The 24,669-nt window shown below is 43.9% G+C and overlaps 1 protein-coding gene across 1 annotated transcript; it reads right to left on the reverse strand.

Moving 5' to 3' along the window:
- Positions 1-9,004: 9,004 nt before the first annotated feature.
- On the reverse strand, positions 9,005-24,667 carry SSR1 (signal sequence receptor subunit 1). The gene is made up of 8 exons (XM_055704327.1): positions 24,485-24,667; positions 22,404-22,522; positions 20,571-20,658; positions 20,136-20,398; positions 19,236-19,312; positions 17,487-17,565; positions 16,395-16,488; positions 9,005-14,176 (listed from the first exon to the last, which is right to left on the reverse strand). Exons 1-8 carry the CDS (start codon positions 24,558-24,560, stop codon positions 14,109-14,111), a joined length of 864 nt encoding a protein of 287 aa, XP_055560302.1. The 5' UTR covers positions 24,561-24,667; the 3' UTR covers positions 9,005-14,108.
- Between the last annotated feature and the right edge of the window lie 2 nt (positions 24,668-24,669).

Below are 24,669 nucleotides of genomic sequence, written 5' to 3' on the forward strand. Positions count from 1 at the left end.
TCTGCCAGAGGATGACATACAAGCTGGAGCTTATCTGTGCAAACAGCATCACAGTTTTTCTTCCTTCAGTTGAAGTGAGTTTGAGAGGATTGCAGCACTTTGAAAATTCACGTTCATTGTGACTGCTGTTCTCTGGTGGTCAAGCCCCTTTGAAATGGGGCTTCCGAAGACAGCAGCGAAGTACTTTGGTGCTGGTTTTCCTGCACAGGTGTTGGGTCAGGGTTCTCTTCCCTTTTTTTATAAACGGTAGCCCTGTGATGACATAAGTGAGCATCCTTCCAGCACGTTGTGGTGATTAACAGTCTGTCAGTTATTTTCTGTATAAATTAAGGAGGTTTCTGCCAGCATAGTTCTCTCTTCTTTCATAAATGTGTATGGCTGTGAAATCTTCAGGATGTATTCAAAAGCCACATGCATGTGTCAAAGAAAAAAAAAAGAAATCCTTTGTTTTAGCTTGTCAGAGCTGCCTTAGCTGCATTTCATATGTTTTCCTATAAATAAAATGCATTTCACAGGACGGTGAGCCAAAGAATCATCTGAGTTGCGTATCTAGCTCTGTAGGCCAGGGAGTTGTAGCGAAGCTGAAGCATCCACATCTTCCTAAGTCCTGGTGGGATAGTTCTTTCTGGTGGAGAAACAAACCAGATTCAGGATCAGAGAGACAAACCCAGGGGGTAAACTGCTGCTGCTTTCCTCCCTCTAGCCTCCTGTACCTTCGTGACAGAGGTTAAAATTCCCCACAGCACTGTTCTCGGGTGAGGACCTGGTCCCTCACCACCAAACAGGGACAGGTTAAAAGAAAACCAGCCAGCTCTGCCCCAAACCGAGGGTGGCTGGCGAAGCGGGGCTCTGTGAGCTACCCCTGGGTGGGCTGATGGGCTGGGAACGAGATTTCGGAGGGAGGAAACCTGCAGAAAATCACTCTCTTCCCTTTCCCACCCCCTGGCCTGAGAAATGCCTCCTCTCACGAGACTGATGGGAAGGAAGCTCATGTCCAAAGGTGCGTTTTACAGCTGTCATGAGGTGTAAACCCAAATGGGGTAAGTTTTCGTGGCTAGGAAGTGATTGTGACTAATTACTTAGGACATAGGCAACTAAAAAAGCACTTCCTTCTTGGCCAGGGAAGGGCCCAGCCCTTTTCTCCTACCTAAATTTGACTGTGACTATTCCCAAGTTGGGAATTTCCCTGCTGCCCTTGCCTCGGCAGGGTGACCTGGGGCAGGGCAGCCGAACTTTGCTCCCTGCTGGCATTCCCCCCTCCCCCCCTGCTGCCCCCGCTCCTCCCGCACTGTCTCCCCTGGCAGCATAGCTGGAGCTGGCCCGAAACATCACATCGGAACGGGGAGGTGGTGGTGGCATCTCCATGTGCCTCCTCCAACTTGCTGCTTCCTTGCCTCAGTCCCTAAAGCTTTTTTCCCCACTTTTTTTTTTTTTTTTTTTTTAAATTTTTGACATGGGTGGAGAGAGTGGCACAGCCCCCGTGTTGTGGATCTATCTCAGCAGTGCTGGGATACGGTGTGGAGTCTGTGCCCTCTCCCCAGAGCATTAAGGTTTGGGAAGGCCGAAGTCCTCTGCCACCACGGGGATGCCCCTGGCAGCGAGGGCCACCAGGAGGGTGGCTTTTTCCAAGCGTGGAGTGTGAACCTGCGGGCTCTGGACCATGGGGATGGGCAGGAGGGCTGGCCTGAGAGAGCGGGCTTGGGTGGAAACTGGCTGTCCCAAAGCAGGACACGGAGTCCAGCCGGAGCACCTTTTACATTTTTACTGCCAAAGAAATGCAAACTGGTAAAAAGGAAGGAATAAAAGTATTTGTTTTCTGTTACCCAGCTGTCACAAAGCACCCAGCCTTTGAGGGGTGGCGGCGCTGTATACCTAGGTCTTCTGAACGTGAGCACAATGAAAAATGATTTGCGTTTGATACTAACAGTGTTTTGCTGTGTTCTGCTGAAAAAGTCTCCTAAATTAGTCGTGTTTCAACTAGCAAAGGCAGCAAAGGGCCTGCAGTTTGGGGAATCACACGTGCCTTTTTCTTCAGGCATTTCTGTAGTTACAATGGGATTGAAAATGTCACTTTCGGAAACCCTGAGGCTTAGAACTATCTGCAAAACAGAGATGCAAGACCCCAGCACAGAACAACTGGCACTTTCTGTACGTCAGACAGTCTAAGAGGCACCGTCCTCTGTCATCCACTCCGATAACGCAGGAAAAGGATGGAGAAATGCATCAGCTTGTTTAATGGGACCATCTCCAACTACTGGACTGCGGAAAAATGGGCCACGCTGGCATTTTGCAGAACTTGGGTACTTGAGCAACCAACATCGGAGAGTAAAACGTGTACAACGCACAGGTATTGTCTGGTGATACCGGGCCATTTGAGCTCTCCAGCCCAGGATCTGCGTGATGTCCCCTCCCTTGGCAGTAACTGCAGTCACCTGCGCAGGGGAGAGCCTTGCTGCACCTCACCTGTGCTGCCCCGGTGAACCGGCAGCAGGGAACACGCTGGGCTTTGCTCTCCAATCTGCTTAAATAAGGGAACAGCCACAGTTTGACTTGGGGGATTTTGAAGATCTTCTTTGTGTTGGAGAGGAGCCGAATGTTTCACCAAAAAATCGTTCAGGGTTTGGGGAAGAAAATATATGTACGTGTGGGAAAAGGCATGTATCTAACCTACTGGTGGGATGACATTATTTGACTGGGTACCTCCATCTCAGACTGCCCATGCAGTGGCTGACCCGGGCAGGTGATGGGTTGTGTGGCTGTGTGTGTCCTGCAGGTGGCCAGCACCATGTCACTGTGGTGACCCATGGGCTTTGGGTCCTGGGTGTGCTCCGGAGTTCCTGGGTTTGGCCTCCAGCACATGGGAGCTCCTTGCTCCATGTCCTCACGTGCACACACAGGGAATGGGGAAATAGATGTCCAGGGGCATATTGTTGTCATTACCTGGAAACTGGTGGCTGCTGGTACCCGCAGATTTGCTGGCAGATCACAGGGTTTCCCTAGTCTCAGGCCATTAGTGCCGTGCTGGATCGCGGGATTAGAGAAAGCAGAACTATCCCTAAAATGTCAGGGGGTTCAGCACAGCTGGGGTTCCTGAGCCAGCAGCTCTGCTGAGGGGTGTGTGGCTGCAGTCTGTTCCTCTGGTTTTGAAGCAAGAACATCAGCAGAAGTGTTGTGTTGTTGCCACCCCCTCCAGAGCCTGCAGTGTCCTGCAGACACACCGTTGGAGGCCCTTGGCCGTTCCCAACGTGGCCTGGCCAGCACCTTTCCCAGTCACCTCAGCGGCTGGCAATGCGGTTTTAGCTGATGTAACCCTACTCGCCAGTCCTGGAAGGACGATTGATACCAAGTAAGCACAAGGTGTTTCTCCATGTTGAGCGGGTGTCAGGCACTGGCGGCGTGCCCCCCTGGGCCCGTGGAAGGTTACGGACTCGCTTGTCCTGTGGTGGGTACGCGTTTGCTTGGGGCTTATTAGAGGACTGGGGTGGGGGGCACAGCACAGAGAGGGGTGCTCTGGGGCAGAATTATTTGGTGTTTTAGGATCTTGCCAGCATCACCTCTTCCAGGAGCAAAGGCTGCCAGAGCATCCCTGTGTGCTGCCGGGGCTCATCAGTGGCCTCACCTGGGCAGTGAGGTCTGGTAAAGCTGGGGGGGAAGGAAGGGTGTGGGCAAGGAGAGCAGTGTGAGCAGGAAGTATTGCATTTGTGCGCTGCTGATGAAGCAGCAGTTCTGCACTGAAAAAAAAAACAAACAACCAAAACCAAAAAACCCACCAAAACATTTTTCCAGTAAGATCTCTTTTTTCCAAAGGAATTAAATGGATTAACACCTGGGAGAAAGAGAGTGGAGAGGCAGAGGGAAGCTGGCCCGCCTGAAGCCAGCCGTGAGGACACGACTGACGTGCCGTCGGTCTTACTGCATGGATGTCTAGCGATACAGTAACATCTACCTTGCTGCTGCTGGCTACACGTTACCCCAGGTAAGTGACGTGCACGTGTGTCACGGTGCTAATGGGGTGCGTGACAGAGGAAAAAGTTGAATTCTCTAGCAAAATGAAAACCTTCAGAGTATTCGGGGGTAAGGGGCCGATGTGCCTCCGTTGCAGGCTGCATCTGAAACAGCCCTGTAGAGCTGAAACCAAGCACAGATGGAGCTGAGAAGCGTTGCTGAAGCTTTCCAAAAATTCTAGTACTGCCCCTGCTTTCAGTTCTCAGATCCCCTCTCTGCCTAAAAAAGAACTCCCCACACTCAAAGGAAGCGGGAGTCTTTCATGTTAAATACTAGCAAGCGGGAAGACTTCTCTGGCTCACGGATCCTCACTGTGTAAGGCAGTGGAAAACCTTGTAGCAATCCTCTGAGTAGTAGGAACTGGAAATAGCTTTCTCCTTTGCTGTGCTTGTTGTTTATTTCTCCTGTGCCAGATTAATCTCTCGTTTGGCAGGGAAAACCGCCAGGAGTGTATGAGGAAACTCTGGACAATGGGTGTTTGGAATACGCTGTTGTGAAAGCGTTTGAATTTCTCTAGGCCCCTTCAGCAAAGGGCTGTGAAGCAGTTTGTGAACATCGGCGATCAGGAGGCTGTAAATAAAGAGAGAAATTTGCCGGAGAAAAGGCTTTTCATCACACGAGGCCTGATCTATTTTCATAATCTCAGAGGCAGAGGTTAATATGGTGACTGCCAGCTCTGCCGAGGGCTGACTTCACATCAGGAATTTTTAGATTGTAACTGTGCAGAGAGCGCGGCTGTGCTACTCGTAAAAATGTGCGAAGGCAGGACAAGGTGTCAGCCAGAGGGGTCAGTGGCTCTGCGATAATGCACGACCTGAGCAGCTGGGATATGAGAAACAGCAGAACTGTCCTCCCTGCAGCACGTATGCAAAGAAATGGTCCTACCTTAGCGTGTGTGCACGCAGGGCTGGCAGCCCCTGCCCTTAGGCAGGGAGTAGGCGCAGGCATGAGTCCAGTTGCATTTGGGTAACCAAAGCAATCAATGCGTTTAACCTTTCCTCCCATCTCCTGTTACCTGGTCATACAGAGAATGATTTGCAACTAGGTTTGTTGTTTTTAACGAGCAGCATCTAACTTCTAATGAATCTGCACCCAGAAGAAATACTTGTGTTTTATTTTATGGTGACGGCAGTGCTAGTTGTGGGATGTAGGCTTGCTTTGATCCATAAATATTTCTCCCAAGTATTTACAACTTCGGCTTTACCACGTGATCTGTGCTTGGGAACGGAAAAGCGACCGGGTAAAATCTGGTCACAAAAATGTAACCTTTTTCATTGCTGTTTTCCTCTATTTCTACTGAAGTGTAGCCCTACTTGATGCGCAGGGCTCCCAGGTAGCAGCTGGGGAGGAGGCAGAACGGGGGAGGACACACGCCTTCGCATGCTCTGCTGCCGAGTGGGATACAATACTCGTACATTTGCTCACTTTGCCAGTAAATGCCTTTTCGATGGCAGAATACTTAACGCCATTTCATCTGTTGCCTTCAAGATGCTTATATGACTGAAGCTTTTACAGGCTTCAAGGGTACATATACCAGCTCCAGCATACTCCGCAGCTGCAGAAAATCAAAGTATCGAGCTGCCTGTGTATGCACAGCAATCTGGGAAAAGGCTGCACCACAACGTACCCAGTTTGATTTTTTTGACCTCCTGTCTAGATCATTATCTGCCAGTACCATCTGGAGCTGAAACCACAGAGGCCTTCTAGCGCAGCTACCTGGAGCCCAGGATCGGCGCCGAGCTGGTTAGAAAAGCTTGCCAGGACTGCAGGTAAGGGAACGGAGGGGATCTGCAGCACTGAGCAACCTGTGCACCTGGTGGTAACGTGCTTTGGTACAGGATGCAGAGCCAGACGCTGCTTTTAATGCATTTGGCTATTACTGTTTGGTGAATGCACCTCTCATAAAGAAGTTTGAAATTTTTTCTGAACCAAAATATTCTCTTTAGCAGCTGTAAAACACCTGCTCAAAAATGAAGGCACTTAATGTGACCTTAACGCTTCACCAGAACTGATAGCAGCTCCTCCCAGGGTTCCTCGTGGCAGTGTTTTGCTGAACTGCAGCTGTGGGATCGCTTTGCAGTTTGTCAACAGATCCTAGTGACCGGCACTTATTATCGCTGCAGTGAACCAGTAACGTCTGTTTCGGTGCAATTCTACAGATTCAGCAAAATAGCAATGACCGGGTGATGGCATGATGGCCCTCTCCACTAAAGGAAAACTGGAGTAACCACAAGGAGCGCTCCACCTAAGGACCAGTGAGTGACACCCAGTGAGATGCTTTTAAGAGGAGCAGAGGCAGTTCAGCCTCAACAGGACCTTGAGGGAACGACTCATCCTTTATGGGCATGGAGTAACACTACTGAGTGAAGCCAGTGCCTCATACTTCATCCTTGCCATACCTTTTAGTTGGGAGGGGGTGTGGGGGGTGGCAATAGGATGCTGCAGTATTGCCACCTGTCAGACACCTAACAGACTGGAAAGGCGACCATCCCCGTGCAGTGTGTTTTTTAAAATACAAGCTAAATTCCATTTCCCTTGGGGTTTTTTCCTTTCTGAAAGACAGCAGCCTTTCCTGTGGGGCCTAACAGCAAGCTGTGCTTCGTGGTTTTCAGCTTGCTTATAGTAGCAGGCAGTTAGGATTAGCTGGGCAAAACGACATTTCCAGCTGTGAGAAATACTTCCACTCCATCAATGAACCACTACTACAACCAACCAAGCATTAACCAAGTCTTAAAATACTGGCTCTAAGGAAAACATAACACACTTCATAATCAAGTTTGTGAGGGTATTTACACTTGCTTCTAATTATACCCTGTTATTTTGGGGGCAGTGTTTGCCATGCTGTATGTGATAAGTCATCAGATGCTATTTCAATTCTAGCTGTTTCTTTCCAATGGAAACTTGCACCAGGGTATTTTAAGACTCCTCCTTTCTGTGTAGGCTCCTGCTAAAGAAAACTGTTCTGTCTCTCTTGGAAACTTCCTGGTGGACTGGCCAGCTGAGGCTGGGATCAAGCACGCTGTCAGGGTAAGGTCCTGTGCTCTGCTCACTTCTGTAGTAGTGTGGACCCAGGCTTGTGCAAGGAAGTATGCCTCAGTGTCCTGGATGGACTGGGCTCTTTGGTTCAGCTTTCATGGAAAAAATACTCCAGCTGAAGACAGAATGTGGACCTGTTTGTCTGGACACAGTCAAGGTACACATAGAGTTAAAAGGCCCGATTTAATCTAACTCCAGTTCCAGGAACGCTTGCTGAGGAGCCTAGGACCACGACAAAGAGGCAGTGCATATGCAGCACTGCTATTACCCCTGCTGCTGCGATACCTTAGGCTGACCCTGTCAGTGCCTACGGTCCTGACTTTTGTTGGAAGCAAACACAAGGCACTGGTTATCTACAGCTTCTCAGTTTGTTTCACATTGTCAATGCTTTTCCAAAACACATGGAAAAATGCTGTGCTCAGACTTACTTCAGTGACCAAGATGAGAGCAAAGAACGATTAAGAAAAGCCAGAAACAGTTGCTCCAGCCCATCCATTCAGATGCTGCTCTTTGAGAAGGGACCCAAGCCCTCTTGTGCTTGTCTGTTATGAGAAGCAGCTGCCACCGGCTTGGGAGATCCCTCAGCTGACAGCTTTTGGTATTGCTGGTTACAATGGTTCCCATTTAGTGAACATAATACTGTATTTTATCTTCAGGGTAAATGCTTTAATCACACATGCTCCACCAATACAGCTTCATCTGAATGAAAACCAGACTGACTGTCTAGCTCCATCCAGGCCCTGTAGGACAGGACTGTATCTGTTTTACTAGAACATACACTGAGGTCATCTTGAAAACGCATCTTGTTCAGGCATTTGTATGGCTACGGACATTAACTCCAAGTATTCTTTGCTATTAATTTATGGTTTCATTATGTGAATTTAAGTGGTAGAGGGTAAACTCAATTAAGGCAGGACAAACTGTGGTTTCCATGTGAGCTGAACAGACCAAAAGTGGTAAGGAAAGACACGTTAAGTCTCAGTTTTGCCTCACCAGTTAAGGAACTGGAATACTGTCATGTTGACACTTTACTGCATCTTTGTTAATATAAATCTATAATCAAGACTACTAACATGAGAGGCTAGAAAGACAGCCTACTGAAATTAAGACTGCAATGACTGGCTTAGAGAGACCAATATGAAGTCTCAAAAATCTACCTTGATCTTTTCAGGGAAAGATGAGGCAGAGTTCAAATTTGAGAGTTGTGTTCTCCGGGAACAAAAAAAAAAAAATATACCTTAACACATTATACCCACTTTTAACACTACCACAGCTGTAGTTCACAAATACAGGAGTCTCACCATCCTTTATTTTTAAGCCATCTTTGTTCTGCTTTTGTTAGCTTTTTCCCCAGCAAGTCTTGGATGCAATACACCTGCTCAAACTACTACTTCATTACTGCCTGGAGTACTACCATTTGCTTGGGCACAAAACAGCATGCACTTTAAAGCTACACAGATTTGGCCTTGTTATAACCTTGTGCTTCAGCAGCCTTTTAAAGCATCTGAAGAGATCCCTTTCACACTGCCTACAGTTTAACAATAAGTTATTCTTTCTGGAAACATAGGGGACTATGGCTCAGTTTTAACAGATCAGGATTCAAGAGTTTACTGAACACTTTCCCAGGCCTCCCTTATTCTTATAAAGGGTTCTAATCTTTAATATTAGTCTGTTGTCCAAAATATCACACAATACTTCCTCGCTATTATTCCCATGTCAAATACACTTGTAGGAAAGCAGCTTTTTAAGAAAGCATGTTTTCATTCTTTGCGTATTTGCTACTACAAGTTGCTTATCAAAGAAAAGAGCACCACCATACCACGCAGGCCTTTTGGTGCCATACTCATGCTTTATTTAAAAAAACTACACAATGCTAAGAAAAAAATAATCAAGTTTACTTTAAAACAAAAAAACTGCAGCCACTTAAGAGATCTGATCTCACTTATGAATGAAAGTCAGCAGGTAAGAAAGTAAATTTTAATTTAACATTTCAATTGCAGTACATCATCTGAACTTAATCATCCAAAACAAGCAGTCATTCTTAAACTGACTGTTGATTGTACCTATACAAACAATCATTTCTATCACTTGATTAAAAAAAAAATCCCTGGGAAAATTTAGAGATAAATGGAAAAACGTAAGAATGTTACTTAGCCCCGTATAAACTCTTGCAGAAACTGAAGAAACTTTCTGGCTTTGCTCTTCTTTTGTAAGTTAATTGCAATTCCTCTGTGTATTTAAGAAAAGTCTTAGCATAAAAGCTGCTAAATTCTCTTCAGTGAGGGGATTAAACTGGTATAACATGAATCTATGTCATTACCATCAAGTTACACCTAGTGCTGTGTCCTACTATCTCCATGGAAGTGTATTGTGCAAGTCTCAAGTAACTTTAAAACACTCCTGAAACAGCCCTTGTGTCACTCCTATGAGGTAGGTACTGTCCTTCCTTTGGAGAACTGCCTCTTAACTGCTGCTCCGTACATCAGGCACACTGAAAAACAGGACAACCAGTCTACACTATTATTTCACTTTCCTGCTGCTTCCCTGAAATCAGAGAGCTTTCAATTGCAACATTTTGTTTAGCACCATGCATTCCAGGAATAAACAGTGAATGATGCTTTTGGTTATATCTGTTTCAAGGTAAGAACAATGTTCAGTGTAACTGTTTTGAAACAAGCAGAAATGCTGCTATCACTTAGTCTGCTCCACTCACCTCCACAGCATACAATTTATTTGTTTTAAAGATGATACTTATTTGTATTTATTTGTCTGACAGTAGACACTCTTTCTGAGGTTAAACGGTATCAGGAAAAAATTAACTGTTGTCACAAATAACAGCATACAGAGGGCTACAAGTATCAAATGCAGTTCAAATGTCACTAAACTGATGCTTTGCTACCACTGTAGACATGAACTCTAAAGCAAGTTTTTTCTTAACCCAAGTATAGACTTGTTAAGTCTTCAGTTTGAATTAGTTAAGGAGCTGTGAGAAAGAAATAGTGGTCCTTCACACTAAGGCCATAGTTTACTTGTGGTCTAAAACCATTTCATCATTTCCTACTACTAAGGAAGAAACCCCAGTCTGCATCTTTGGTCACAATCCTTGCTCCTCTTCTCCTAACCTCACACAAGCAGCTGTGCAGCAGTGCAGTAAGCTTGCTGAAAACCAGGCTGGTAAGGATGCTAGTGTACAAACGCTTGTGCTGCCACGTGGAAAGGGGTGGCACAGAGACAGGCAGAATTGCTACTTTTCCATCTTAAAGTTCATGAAACTATATCCTACTCAGCTGATAATAACGATATCCAGTAACATATCTGCCACACTAAGCTATCTGAATGTGCTTAAAAATTGAGCAGAAGTTTCAAGTACCAACATAAAAGTTGTTGATAAACAGGATAAAGCAACAACGATGTTCTCCCATTTGAAGAAATCCAATTGTAGTAGACTGGCTTATTCACCAGACTAACGTAAGAGATGCCAAAGTTCAATTACCGCTATACATGAGAACGTTATTGCTAAATTTCAACTGCAGCAAACTTAACAAGAAACAAGGAATTCAAAACTGTTACTTCATTTATCATGCACGATAGCGGACTGCTGGGCACTGTTCTTACAAACTGCTTCTGGGTGAGAAAGTTACTATGAGAACCATCGACATGAGTGCCAAGTTTTAAGATCAGAAAGACAGTCTTGGTACAACTGCACTTTCCTATTGCTAATTCCTATGCCAGGTGCTAAACTGTTTCTTCTTTCATGCTTAGAACATAAGCATTTGGATGTTAACCGCCGAGCGCAGAAGGATGCTGAAACCTTCAAATACTTATTTCACAGAACTACAGAACAGTCGGGGTTGGAAGGGACCTCTGGAGAGCATCTACCCAACCCCTGCTGAAGCAGGGTCTCCTAGGGCTGCACAGTCACATCCAGGCGGGTCTGGAATGTCCCCAGAGCAGGAGACCCCACAGGCTCTCTGGGCAGCCTGTCCCAGGGCTCCAGCACCCTCAAGGTGCAGAAGTTTTCCCTCCCGTTCAGACGGAGCTCCCGGTGTTGCCGCTTGTGCCCGTTGCCCCTTGCCCTGTGGCTGGGCACCACTGAAAGGAGCCCGGCCCCGGCCTCTGGGCACTCGCCCTTGAGGTATTTGCAGACCTTGATAAGGTCCCCTCTCAGGCTTCTCTTCTCCAGGCTGAACAGGCCCAGCTCTCCCAGCCTTTCCTCACCAGGGAGGTGCTCCAGCCCCCTCACCATCGCCATGGCCCTCCGCTGGCCCCTCCCCAGCAGTTCCCAGTCTCCCCTGAACTGGGGAGCCCAGCACTGGACCCAGCACTCCAGGTGCGGCCTCAGCAGGGCCGAGCAGAGGGGCAGGATCACCTCCCTCGACCTGCTGGCCACGCTCCTCCTCACGCACCCCAGGGTCCCGTGGGCCTTCTTGGCCACCAGGGCACACTGCTGGCCCACGGGCAACTGGCTGCCCACCAGCACTGCCAGGTCCTTCCCCGCAGAGCTGCCTCCCAGCCCTCAGCCCCAGCCCGTGCTGGTGCACGGGGCTGTCCCTCCCCAGGGCAGGACCCTGCACGGGCCTTTGCTGAACCCCATGAGGTCCCTCTCCGGCCTGCCCAGGCCTCGCTGAATGGCAGCGCAGCCTTCGGGTGGATCAGCCGCTCCTCCCAGCTCTGTATCGTCAGCGACTTGCTGAGGGCGCTTCTGCCCCTTCCTCCAGGTCACTGATGAGTCAGTTGGACAGCTGGGCATTTCTTATTTGTACAGTGCCTCAGTCCTTCAGCTTCTCTAAGTCCTGTCAGCCTAAGATTTCTAAAGGTCTAACTTGCTCTAAAACACAATCAGGAGGGCTAAACTATTTATCTGAACAAATAAAACCAGGATATTACGAATTAGTATCCTCTGTTCTGATCCTTTGTCTTTTTTCCTGGAGCACTACTGCATCTAGAGCAGCTCTCACCATCACCCCCTCAAAAGAATACCTTCCTATCTCAGGAAGAATTTAGAGTACACAGTTTAACTATTAGCACAACAGATAAAAACCAAAATCTCTTTGATTTCAGGTTACAGACATAATCCAAGAGAGGGAACTTAGTAGTTCAGTACACCAAGTGCTGTGATAGCTACAGGGCTTTAGTATACAAAGCACTTAGACACATTGTTGAATCAATACAAGTTTGAATGGAAGCCCATAAACTCAAACCTGCCAGATTACATCATTAAAGGCAAAGTTGCTCCTCACAACTGAGTGGAGATACCTCCTATGACGATAGCATTCAGCTGTTTGCCAAGTGATCTGGACAACTATTCAGCACTCAACTATTCAAAATACTCTGTCTGGGCCAGCTATATTGTCATGAAGTTGACCGAAGAATCTTTGAGGCTGTTTTTCCTATTCTTATATTTTCCACAGCAAGATGAGTCAAGAACATCTTCACAGTTCATTCTGACAAAGTGTATAGTAACAGTACATGTCATTTCAGAGTTTAGATGCTTCAAACACACTGTGATATGATTTGCAAGTATTGCTCAGCATTCACCAACTCAGCAGCTCAGTCCCTGCAGAGCAAGTGCAGACCTAAAAGAGCACTTTCACACGTGGAGATCAGGAAGGGGAGGAAAAAGAAGAAAGCTGAGGTCTCAAAAATCAGTGCCTCTTCCTGAGCTCAACAAGCTTCCAGATAACCTTCAGACACAGGATGAGATGCAGCTGAGATGCAAACAATTAATTCAAGCCTTGTCCACGTGCCTGAATGGCAGCAAACTGACACTCTCCATCATCTGCTCTTTTTACTGTTAAATTCCTAAATGCAACAGATGTGGATCAATACCTCAGTACCTGGTAGCCATGTAAGCTGTGCCTGCCGTGAAAGAAATCCCATTTCGATTGCATATAGCTCTTCTGCTTTAGCACTGAACTAACATGTAGTTAATAATGGATATGCATCTGTGTTACTAGTAGGAAAGCAGAAGCAATTAAAAAAAAACTCCAAAACCTCAGACCAACATACTGACCAGTGGGAAGAAGTTTGAGATTTACAAACTGCAAAGGGTGAATTAAGTATTTTGCCATTTAAAAAGATTTTGTCAAACCAACAGGTTTTCAAATTCAGTTTCAAGTTTGTACAGTAAATGCAAAGTCCTTGCCTCATGTAAAGCTTTAAGAAAAGTCCATGTTTTGATATATATGACATTCTAGTTTTTGTGAGAGAACCAAGAACTTACTGAGACATTTTTCCTGGCTTATTCAATAATTTCTGGAGTAAACACTGCAGAGCTACCACTATAATCAGAATGCTTAAGCTGCTGGCACAACTCAATAACTAACAATTTAACAAGTTGGGTATAAAAAAATTTATGTAGTAATACCAGTTCAGCACACAAATTCCATGCTTCACAAGTTCTGCTGCTGTGTAAGAGTATTCCTAACATCTATGCAGATAAGTTATGGTTTTTAGGTCACTGCATGCCCAGATCAAAACAGCAGCAAAGTATCTACCACCACGAGCAGCTATACCCAATTGTGCCTTTAGAATGCAAACAATGCAGAAATCTAGATGATCAGTGCCTTGCCACTGAAATAGGACCACACACACAAATTTCAGTGTGTGCAGACTGTAGAGAAGAAAGTTACTTACTAAAAATGAGAAATGCATACAGATTCTGATACAGACATGACACAATCAAGACAGATTAAGCCACTAGACATTCAGATTAGGGGAGGAGAAAATTCCTTCAAAGACAGCATACAGATGACAAGCCAGCATTACAAAGAACTCTAAAGGCACATTTCAGGTAACATGGTTCTGTTAAAACCAACTGCTTACACACGCAGGCACAAATCTTAATGGCTACCTCCCCCCCCAGGCCCCCAACAATTAACAAAAAAAAAAAAAAAAAGAGAAGTGCATTCTCTGTAATATTAACACCACTCAGTTAATCTGTTCAGTCCAAATGTTTAGCAGTATTTTCCTTATGGTGATATGGATTCTCTGCACTACTCCAATCCAAAAAAAAAAAACCAAACAGGCAGGATTAGTAAAGGTTCAACTGTTGTACTAGTTAACATTTACTCATCAGAGCCCACTGATCTCTTCTGTGCCCTCTTGTAGGGCAACCTCCTCGGTGAAGCTTTATCTAGATTTAAAAAAGAAAAAAATAAAATAGTTACACCAATTGCTACAGATACTTCAGATTAGTTGTATCCCCGTGTATTTTCCTCCTACCCAAACACAAGCCAAACTGCCCTTCCAGTGCAATGCAGCACCATAAAAGCCAGTTCAAACAAACTATTAAGGCTTTGAACAACTAGCATCATAAACAGAAGGTAATAAAAATCCCCAAATGTTCCTACTCTGTAACATCATCCTACATCTTGGACTTAATGACAGGCTTACAATTGTCCTTTAGAATGACGGTCCTTAAATAGGTAGAATTTCAATCCCTGCAGTATTGTAAAGAAACTACAATAGCTTGTATGAATTGCTGAAGTAATTTGTGTTATCTGTTGACTTAAAAATGCATATTTTCTTAAACAGAACCATCTCCAGTAATTTCATTGTTTACAGAGTAGGTACAAGCACAAGGAGCAGCCATCACACCATTACAAGCCAATCAGTATAGTATGAAGTATCTTTCAACAATAAAATAGTCAAGAACCTCTGAGGATCTTGAAGGCCACACATGTCAAAAGATCCTAGTATAGAGTTTTAATTAAAACTAACCTGGAGCTAAAGAAAACCATAATTAAGAACAACTTAAACAGTTTTTCCTAGACTTCTGGTATTAAGATATGAATACCTATTTAGCTTAAGAAAGGGATGGGGGGCAGGACCCAAATATTGACAGGATTTGAACCCATTTAAAGACAACTTGCTCTTTGGAAAAAAATTAGCATTTATAGTTTCAGCCTTTCTTGCTAGATAGAGGTTTTTCAAACTTTGTGTCTAGATTTTATACTATCATTCTTTGGAATGGACACTGTATGAGAAAGCTTACATTTTTGGAAGTAAAACACTAGTCCTTATACCCATGTAGTGAAAGTACAGCTAAAAGGGTGAAGAATCCAGAAAAGTAAAGTCCTCAACTGCTAGCACAACTTCCTATCAGAGCTAAGGCCTCTAGCCATCCTACACCGAATAAAGCTCAGAATATGCACATTTTGTCAAATCAGGAGTCTTTTTCAAGTAAAGGTAGCTCCTGCAAAGGCTTTTCAAAGCACATCTCTTGTCTAGGATGCCCTTTGTTTTAAGTAAGGCTATCTCACCTCACACCAGCCAATGCTACTGGTGATAGGAGTTCACCTGGGATAAGGAAGATAAAACCTAACTGTTAAACTATTATATCCAAGGCTGAGGGTCATTTCTCACTGAAACAAGATACACTCAGCCATTAGTCACGATTAGTCCTCCACCTCCCTGGTGTACCATCAGCTTGACACTACACCAAGGCAGCAAGGAAGACAAGATACACATCTGCATTTTAGACAAAGGGAACTGTTAGAGGAGACGGCAGTATTTCAGCAATATTCTACTGAAGCTACGTTACTACAATATAACCAGAAATAATGCACACATTTGTAATATATGAAAGCATAAGTTTATATGTATAAAAATGGGTTTGTGTGGTTGCATGCATCTGTGCTGTAATCTTTCACTGCTCATGCTACAGCACCAATCACAGCATGCAGGAAGCTGTACTTCTACCCATGCCTAATTATCACATGGACAACACATTAAGCACTTCCACTCTTTAGATCAGCATTTGCCTCACCTCTTCTACTCTGCACTGAAGCCACAGGAAAGCAAAACAGAAGAAACAGCAAAAGAAGTTAGAAAAATCCACAAACACACAAATGGTCTGAAGAAATCAGATATTTGCCTTACTGTTGGCATTTCAAATACCAAGTAGAACTTCAGTCATTCTGGACTTGTGAAGGAATTTAATACCAAGACTTAACGTGGCTTTAGTTAACACACACTTCCAACGCTTCTTTAAAACTTTGATCTATAGGCCAACTTCCAAACAATTTACAGGAACTTTGAGACAATAGACATTCTCCTACTTAAACCTCCTTCGTGACCCAAGTTTTGGATAGAGATTTCACACTGTTGAAAGAGAATCTACAGAACAAATTGCCACTGATTGTCATTATCACATAAAGCAGTCAAGTCTGTACTATACAGAATAGGCTGCTCATGTAGTCATCTTATCAATAAGCACAGTGCCTTAAACAGTTTTTTGTTCCCTAGAAGAGATGTATGCTGTTCTGACAAATTGTTATCAGCTACTTATTCAGTTACAACTAACTGATTAACTAAGTTACACTTTAGTTTGTGAAAGGCAGACTACTTACTTATTTGATTTAAAGTTTCTTGGGGAATCCAGCTCATATCAACATCATTCTGATTTGACGTTCCCATCTCTACTTTCTGTACTGGTCTTTTCCTCTGAAAATTCAAGAAAAAAAGGTTTTTCTTTCCAAAGTTTTGATAGCACAAGTATCAGAATTAACTAATAATGCTATATTTAATGAACTGTGATTATTTCACAAAGAGACAAATTTAAGGCCTGTTGAGGGACGAAGCTGTCTTTGTAGCTTAGCTTTAACTATCTTTACCATTAGCAATGTATTCACCTAAGCTTGGCATTGCCACTTCCCATGCCTCACAACACTAACTCCACACAAAGGTATCAAGACTTCATGCATGACTGGGCAAGTTCATTATGTATGTTATGAAAAATGGCTGATGATTAATCAAACTTCGATGACCGGTTTCATTATACCTTCTTAGATTAGCACAATGTTCTTGTACGTTACCTTGCAAAACAGATTTCAAAGCACAATAATCATTCCATACTCCCTCCCAAGGATAGCTACTTCGAAAGTATTGCGAGCCAGACTGCACAAAGACATAACCTATGCATTATATGCAGATGAGACTCAAGCTTTCAACGGCTTTTAGTTGCCAGACCACTTACACAGGCAAACCCTTAGCTGTTATAGCATTATAAATGGAATCCAGAAGGCTCTAATCAACATTATGGCCAAGTATCGGTAAAAACTAAAGGAAGGACTAGACAGCTGTTTCCCCCCAAGTTTGACCTAGATTAAACTAACAGATAGAAACAGAGACCATGGGGAAAGTCTACCTAGTAAGTATTGAGTCAGTAGCTGCACACATCCAGTGACTGGAAGGTATCAAAGCTTCCAGTTCAACCACTTTGTGCCAAAGAGCATTAGATAAGCAATCTAAATGTCTCCAATTATGAACTTTCTTTAAAAAACCTCTAATCTTCCCAGTAATCTCCAAGGTCTTCATTCTAAAAGTAAATCTTCTAAAGTCCTACCTGTACCATCACATGCCAGAAGCAATTACTGAATTGCTTTCTTTTCACATCAGCAAGGTCTTGAACGAACAAGTACATAAGAAAACATACTACCCACCTTCCTAGATTCTAGTAACTGATGTAGGCCAACAATGACAAGTAGACCAAGTCCAGCGAGGAACATGTACATGAAGATCCTTTAAAAAACAGTTTAAGAAACCATTAACTAAAAATCTTAAGTGTTTAAGATAAAGTTTACAACACGGCATAGAAACTAAGCCTAGCTTTGGCCTCATGCCGACCTGGATCTTTCGCAGGAACTTCTGGGGGAGGGAAGAATATGAAACAGAAGTGCTAACAGATACTAAGTAATTATGCAGACTCTTCCATTTCAGAAATTGTAATCCTGAGATTAATTCTGAACAGAACATTTTAAAACTCAAAATGGGAAACAGTCATAAATAATTACTGAAATTTAGTAACTGCAAGACTCTTCTGCAGTATTATGTTTCAAGACATTGGGTCACAGGTAATATTTATGTTTGACAGCTTTAGCCACTTACAAAACCCTTAAAAATCTCTTATACTTTTAGTACACTACTGGCAAAGCAAGTACTGCTAGGATACAAGTTGATTGGCAACAGAGCTTTGAAAGGCCTCGCTTATCTTGCTCTGTGTTCCAGTTAGAATTCTACCTATGCAAACAACCATTTTTTAAAACTCTGCGTTTTGGTTTGCTTTGAAGAATTCTACCGAAAATACCTGTTGATACTTAGCAAGAGGTAAACAAATTATATCTAAAATTAATTTGGGGAGCAGACAAGAGTTTACAAGTAAAGAATCTATTCAAAGTTGAACATCTTAACTCAGATTTATGATAAATGAAATTATGGAGTTAAACTACAGAGGAGACTTAATTGAACATCCCTGTTTTAGGGCAATTATCTAGTCACAGGACATGAACTCAAACTGGTTCTAATAATTTGAGTTCTTTTGAGAGCTCATTTACCAGAGTGTCACACATTTACATGTGACCAAATCGTCTTTCATTTATGCTATTCTATTTGAGAAATACAAATTAATGCAATACCTATTTCTTCAGGCTGACCTTTTTTACAAGCTTACTCAGCAGGCAGTTTCTACATGTTGCAAGAGTTTTAAAATATTCAGCATTGTCTACAAGTATTTCTGAAGATTATTTTTTTTAACTCACAGGTTTTCTTAAAATTCTACTCCAGTGTTAGAATATTTAAAAGCATTATCAGCACAGCATATGCTTGCAAAACATAAGGCATGTCAGATGTACTTAGTCTTTACAACAGAAAAAACACTCTTGAAAGATACCTGCCACAGAGATAGGTTCGTGCAACAAAGAATGAGTGCAAGTTCATCTATCTCACACTCCAAAAGCATCTTTCAGTTTACGTGAACCTGGATTATACCAGAGTGCTCCAGAAGAAAGTTATTCCAGTCTTCACAGCAGGACCCACAGCCCAATACTATGGATCCTCTGCCCTTTAACTCTTAGGAAAAAGCACAGTAGCATAACAAAAGCTTAACAGCTTTGAATCGCTGTGCAGCTGTATAACATCAGGTCTTAAGCCCTGTAGGCCAAAGCAGATGTGTAAACTGCTCACTGACACAGTACCAATCCTTAAGTTCCGTAATATTAATAGAGATCTTAATTTTGGGAAAAAGTTTGTATTTTCAGACTATTGACATCGTACATGCCAAATGCCTGCTACACCATCAGCAGAACACAGACCTAACATCCAATAAAATGACAATACAAGAACTATTCTTGCTGGCACTGCCAGTAACCTGTTTTACCAGTATACCAACTGAACTGGCATTCCAGCTGCCTTACGTTTCTCCATCCAGCCCATCTTCTTTTTCAATAATTGTAACAGTTTGATTGAAGACAGCATCTTGAAACACATTGCCCTGTAACAAAGTTTCCACATGACATTTTAAAATAATTTCTTGGCAAGAGATACATTTGTTACATGCTCATGTTCTTGGAAAAAACTCTAGAAATTAACAACTGCACCAGACTTAAGTTTGTAAGTAACCCAAGTTTGACTCAATACATAGAAGCGCAAACTTTTTGGTGCAAGTATAGAGAACAATCTTGAAATCACCAAGAAACTCACATCTAGCATTCAGTATGTTATTTCCTATAACATGAGGTATTACATATGAAGGGTTCTTATTAGAACAATCAAAACAACGGTACAGAAGCTTGTTGAACTGTGGGCTGCACTAAAAGAGAAGAGAATCCCCCATTTTAATCCCTGTTTATACTTTTAGATAGCCTTCCCCAAGATTGCAACCGCTGGACATTTATTTGCTCAACGTCAAGTCTGCAGATGGGATTTAGGTTGATTAAGTTTGTCAGCAAAACCCAATCTGAAAAGCACAGTGAAATTTAGGTTACCCTAAAAGAAGGCTTTAGGGTTTTGTTTTTGAAATGAGCAAAGCCCACTACCACACAGTTCTAAGCCTTCTATTTCTATTCTATATAGAAGGCTAATTCTAGCCTTCGCTGCTGACATAACTTTAAGGCTAACATATACAAAGTAGTGTACATGGGGGGCTATGGTGCAACATGTAGATAGTTGCTTACTGTGCTTATGTACCGACTGATCTGCTTAAAAACCACAAAGGCATTCGCTTTCCAAAGAGTCAGTAACTTCACTAGGCAGTTCCTGCCTAACATTTCTAAATCAACTAGAAAGATTCAAATGAATTACAGCATCAGGCTTACGTTTACATCTCTGTAGTTGAGATTGATAACTAGTCCAAAAGGACGACCACCCATGGGCTCAGCAGGAATGAAAGAGTACTCAAACGTGGCTTGTCTCTGTGGTGGAACTACTGTATTCAGAGGGAGAGCTGTGAAGTTCTGGATATAAAACTGGTAGTCTTGAGGATACCGGAAAGAAGCATCGAGAGACTCAACAATGAAATCCTCTGTACCCTTATTGGTGAAGCCTACCAAAAATTTTACGATGTTGTTTGCTGGAAAGTCTAAAACAAAAAATATTCAATCATTAGAAACTTGATACACCATACCTAGACCGTTTCTAATCAGACAGTGTCTAGAACAGATTCAGGTTTTTAAAGCTTTGCTGTTTTACACACACATTGATATAGTCTAAGCAACAGTAAAGAAGATGACAGATCAGCACAGGTCTCTTACCTTCACCTTTCACAAATAAGATGGTTGTATCAGCACTAGGTGAGGCTTTAGGTTCTCCTGACAAGTCTTCTTCCTCTTTTTCTTCTGTCTAAGACAAGAGACTTTTTTGAAAAATCCTATAATGAACAGTGAAGCAAAGACCACACTTGTTTCATGAGAATCCCATACATCAAAGCACGCAACAATGGCAAGCACTAGTATCAATTCCTGCAAATCCTGCAGGATTAGCACAGTCTGTTCTCCTTCTAGATTTGTTTAGCATCATTTTCAGCATTTATCCTTCTACTTGTAGTATTTGACACAGTGACAATTCTGCACTGCATTTAGCTGTATGGAAAGGTTTATAATCAGAATGCAACAGTAAGGTCTCTGTTTGGGGGTGGAAGGAAAAGAATAGAATTTAAGTGTTAAGGGTTCACATCAAAGCTATTTCTCCTTAGAAAACAAGCCTTTCCAAAATACACGCAACTGTAGGGCAAATGAGTTACTTTCACTACAGAAGGAGTTTTTATAGAAGCTTACTACTTAGTTTTAATTAGTTAAGTATGTATGCCTGGAAATGGCTACACTGCTGGAAGTAAGTTAGTTTGTGGATTCACATGTTCAAGTCCATCTTTATGATGATTCACTTTTTAATTTGGCAAATGCCAGCATTAAGGACTTATTTTCCACACAGGGATCATGGGACTGCCACCTCCCCCTACCAAATAAAAATAAGGCTGACCCCATCTTGAACTGCCTGAACAAACTGCTTGCGAGCTACACGGATCATTTTATCTCTCTGCTTAAACCAGCTGAAGCAGCGGACAGCCTACTGGATGAGTCTTACATGTACCATAATCTAGGTAAGCCATGAGCCAGGGCTGAGCACCAGAAATCAAAGGCACTATGCAAAGCTATCTTCTATTTCAGTGACAGTTACAAGAAACTGCCTAAGTGTAATGTTTTCCACCCAAGTCATAGACTATCTATGAAAAGCAAATTACATTGAAAAGGTTATTTATTAATATTCTGTCAGCACTGAATACCTAGCGTATCTTCCAGTTAGCAAAGCTGGTCAACCACAAGTTCACAAACTTAACATCATCCATAAAAATCTAACAGACTCAAAGAACAGATTACCATACAAGTCTTCATTTTTATTATGCATGTCTTCTCCTAATAACGTCCCAAACTTTCTTAACTTTACACCAGAAATTTGAGAAATTTTAGTACCAATTAAAGTACACGAAGTGTCTAGCAAGCCTAATGCTCTACTGCTACAAGCAGATCACATAGCTACATACAGTCTTTCACTCTGTCAAGCTGAAGCAAGTGACTCTGAACAGCAATATGACCACCGGTATAACAGGCATACCCTGCAACAAGTGTCAGAGATTAGGAATGTAGCAAGTCAAACCAGGCTGCAAAACAAGGTTTTCAGAATTGATCCTGAGCTTAACTAAGAACTAAGATTCTGTTGCCCCTTGACAATCAGCATCAGAGAAGCCAACATGAAGTAGCCCTACACCCCAATGTCTTTCTGAATTTACCGAGATGCAGCTTAAGCTGGAAGAGAACTACCAGGGCCCCCTGTGAGAATCTCACACTCTCGCTTGCTATTCTTTGTGAACCGTGGGTTTGGTAGTCAGAAAACTCCATGTGTTTTTTCAGCTGGTAATGCAGGGAGAAAAGATAAATCCTTCTGAAACTGCAGGTTTAATTGGAGACTTGGTAACAGCTATTTGGAAATAGCAATGTTATTAAACTCACATTTAAATAGATCTAAACTATCTAGCTTCAAGCACTTCTGGTCTAATTAATACTTATGAAGTAACATTCATGTACAATTACCAAGTCTGTTGGCTCATCCTCTTCAACTTCAGCTTCATCATCTTCATCTTCAACTACCGTATCTTCCACAGCTTCCTCATCTTCTGTAGCATCTTGAGCTGCAACTAATAAACCTGAATCTACCAAAACAAAATGCAAATACAAGAAAGCCTTTTGAATGTCTAGTAAATCAACAGAAAAGTGACACTGTAGTACAACTGTCAAACTATTGTTAAAGAGTTTCTTATAAATCTGTCAAATACAGTGAAGCCTCAGTTACAAAAACCTCACAAATGACTGTGTTGATCTTTCAGCCTCTTTCCTTCTTTAAGAACTTTCTGAACTACTCATTTACATGCCAGTAAGTTCAAAACCAAAAAATTTACAGCTCAATGACAAAAAGTTCAGCATTCACACAGCAACACTTAAAATCAGAGAAGGCAACCAACTTGCCCTAAAAGCCATTGTTTCATTTTTTAACATCTCATCATATGAAAATGTTTTCATTTTGTTTTGTCATTACAAAAGGGAAAACGAAAAGACATTGCTACTGCCAGGAAATTGATTTAGTAAGTACTGTTCCTTCTAAAACTAAGAAGTTTAATAAATTATTACTATGTCCTTTTCATCTAACGGTATCAGAACCCCCTACACTTCCACAGGCAGTTATAAAGTTATACTTTTGTGCTTATTTCCATTCAAGTTTTCAAACACATAAAAAAGTATTTTTTAATATGAACTCCTCATTATCATCTACTACTATATCCGCACGTTCAACAGAACAACAGCATTCAGAAAAGAACACCCATCTACAACATGGCTCCAGAGCAAGACTCCGAGTGCAATCGGATAGCTCATCACCTCTTTGCTTTTACAGAGCCCAGTTTCATACATTCAAACACTAATATTCAAAATATTATTTGTATTAATACAGGACAAAGTTCTGCCTGCAGTTCAGAGCACATGCAAGCTAGACAGAGAACTTTTAAGACATATACACAAACCCACAGATCTTTCTTCTAATAAACCCAATGTTTTCCAAAACTCAAAGCGTAGAAATGAATGGACGATTGATTTACAGAAGCCTGAAAAAGATCTATTGCTATGAGTACACGTTTAAAATCAGTATTTAAAAATTTTCCCGGGGGAATAAGAATCCCTGACTAGGGCAAGTATATCCAAGGATTTCAGGATTGTCAGAAGTGGAAAAAACAAATACAACCCCTCCTCTTCAGTGTCTTTAGAAGGGACACTCAAAAGGCTTACTCAACCACGTGCAACATTTAACGGAAGAGTTAACTACAGTGATTTTATGTGCTGAAGTTTTAAACTTGTAGCCCACAAATAGATTTTTTTTTTTTTTCTAATTTAAAAATTTCGTATCCGAACAGGGTACAGATAAGTTTCGGGCACTCTTCCCAAGCAACTGCGCTAGCACACTGCCTTGGAGCTCTAACTCCCGGCCTTCCCAAAAGATGTCAGGAGGGCTGATGATGTGGCAGCAGGGGAGCGCAGCGCTGGCCGGGCGGGAAGGAGCGCGCGCCGCAGCCCGCGGGAGGGGGACGGGGACAGCCGCCCCCGGGGGGGGGACACCCGCCCCTCCGCCAGGCCCCGCAGCTTCAGGTAGCGATCAGGTAACGCCGCGGTGCGAACGGGTGAGAGGTGCCCGAACGGCACCGGGCCGGGGGAGGCGGGGGTAACCAGGCGGGCAGAGGGGTCTGCCGGGGCCCAGCAGCCGCCCCGGCCGGGACCGAGCGGGACCGCCGCGCCCTCGCCGGTCGCCCGGCGGCAGCAGCGCCCAGCCCCACACGGCAAACCGCGCCGCGCTCCGCCGGGAAGGCCGCACCGGGGGGCTCGGCCCGAGCCCAGCACCCCGCCCCGCACCGGCCCACGTGCGCGGGAGGCCCGCGCGGCAGCGATGAATGAGCAGCGCGCGCTGCCCGCTCCGCGGGAGGGTGGCGGGGGCGGCGCCGGTGCCCCCGGCCCGGTGGGGGGCGTCCCCCTACCCACCACCCCCAGCTCGCCTTGAGCCCGCCGCGTGCTGCCCTTCGGCGGCCACCCCCCCCGCCGCCTCGCAGCGACGGCCGCCGGCCTCCCCTCACCTGGGCCGCCGCCGAGCAGCAGTACGGCGGGGAAGACGAGCAGGGCGAGCACCAGCAGATGCGACAAGCGCCTCATGGCGGCTGCGCCGGCGGCAGCAACTCCCCAACACCCCCGGCGGCCCGGCGCCTGCCGCTGCGGGCCGTCTAAATGGCGGCGGCCTCCATCCGGGGCCGCTCCCGCTCCC

Source organism: Falco cherrug, chromosome 3 (assembly GCF_023634085.1).
Source record: "Falco cherrug isolate bFalChe1 chromosome 3, bFalChe1.pri, whole genome shotgun sequence".
Taxonomy (NCBI): Eukaryota; Metazoa; Chordata; class Aves; order Falconiformes; family Falconidae; genus Falco; species Falco cherrug.

Excerpts from the sequence above, each read along its gene's own strand:
- SSR1 (XM_055704327.1), bottom strand. The coding sequence starts at position 24,560 with ATGAGGCGCTTGTCGCATCTGCTGGTGCTCGCCCTGCTCGTCTTCCCC. Across the intron at positions 17,566-19,235 it reads GATGGGCTGGATGGAGAAAC|GATCTTCATGTACATGTTCC; the intron begins GTAAGGCAGCTG and ends TGTTTTTTAAAG. Across the intron at positions 16,489-17,486 it reads AGTTACTAGAATCTAGGAAG|AGGAAAAGACCAGTACAGAA; the intron begins GTGGGTAGTATG and ends TTGAATTTTCAG.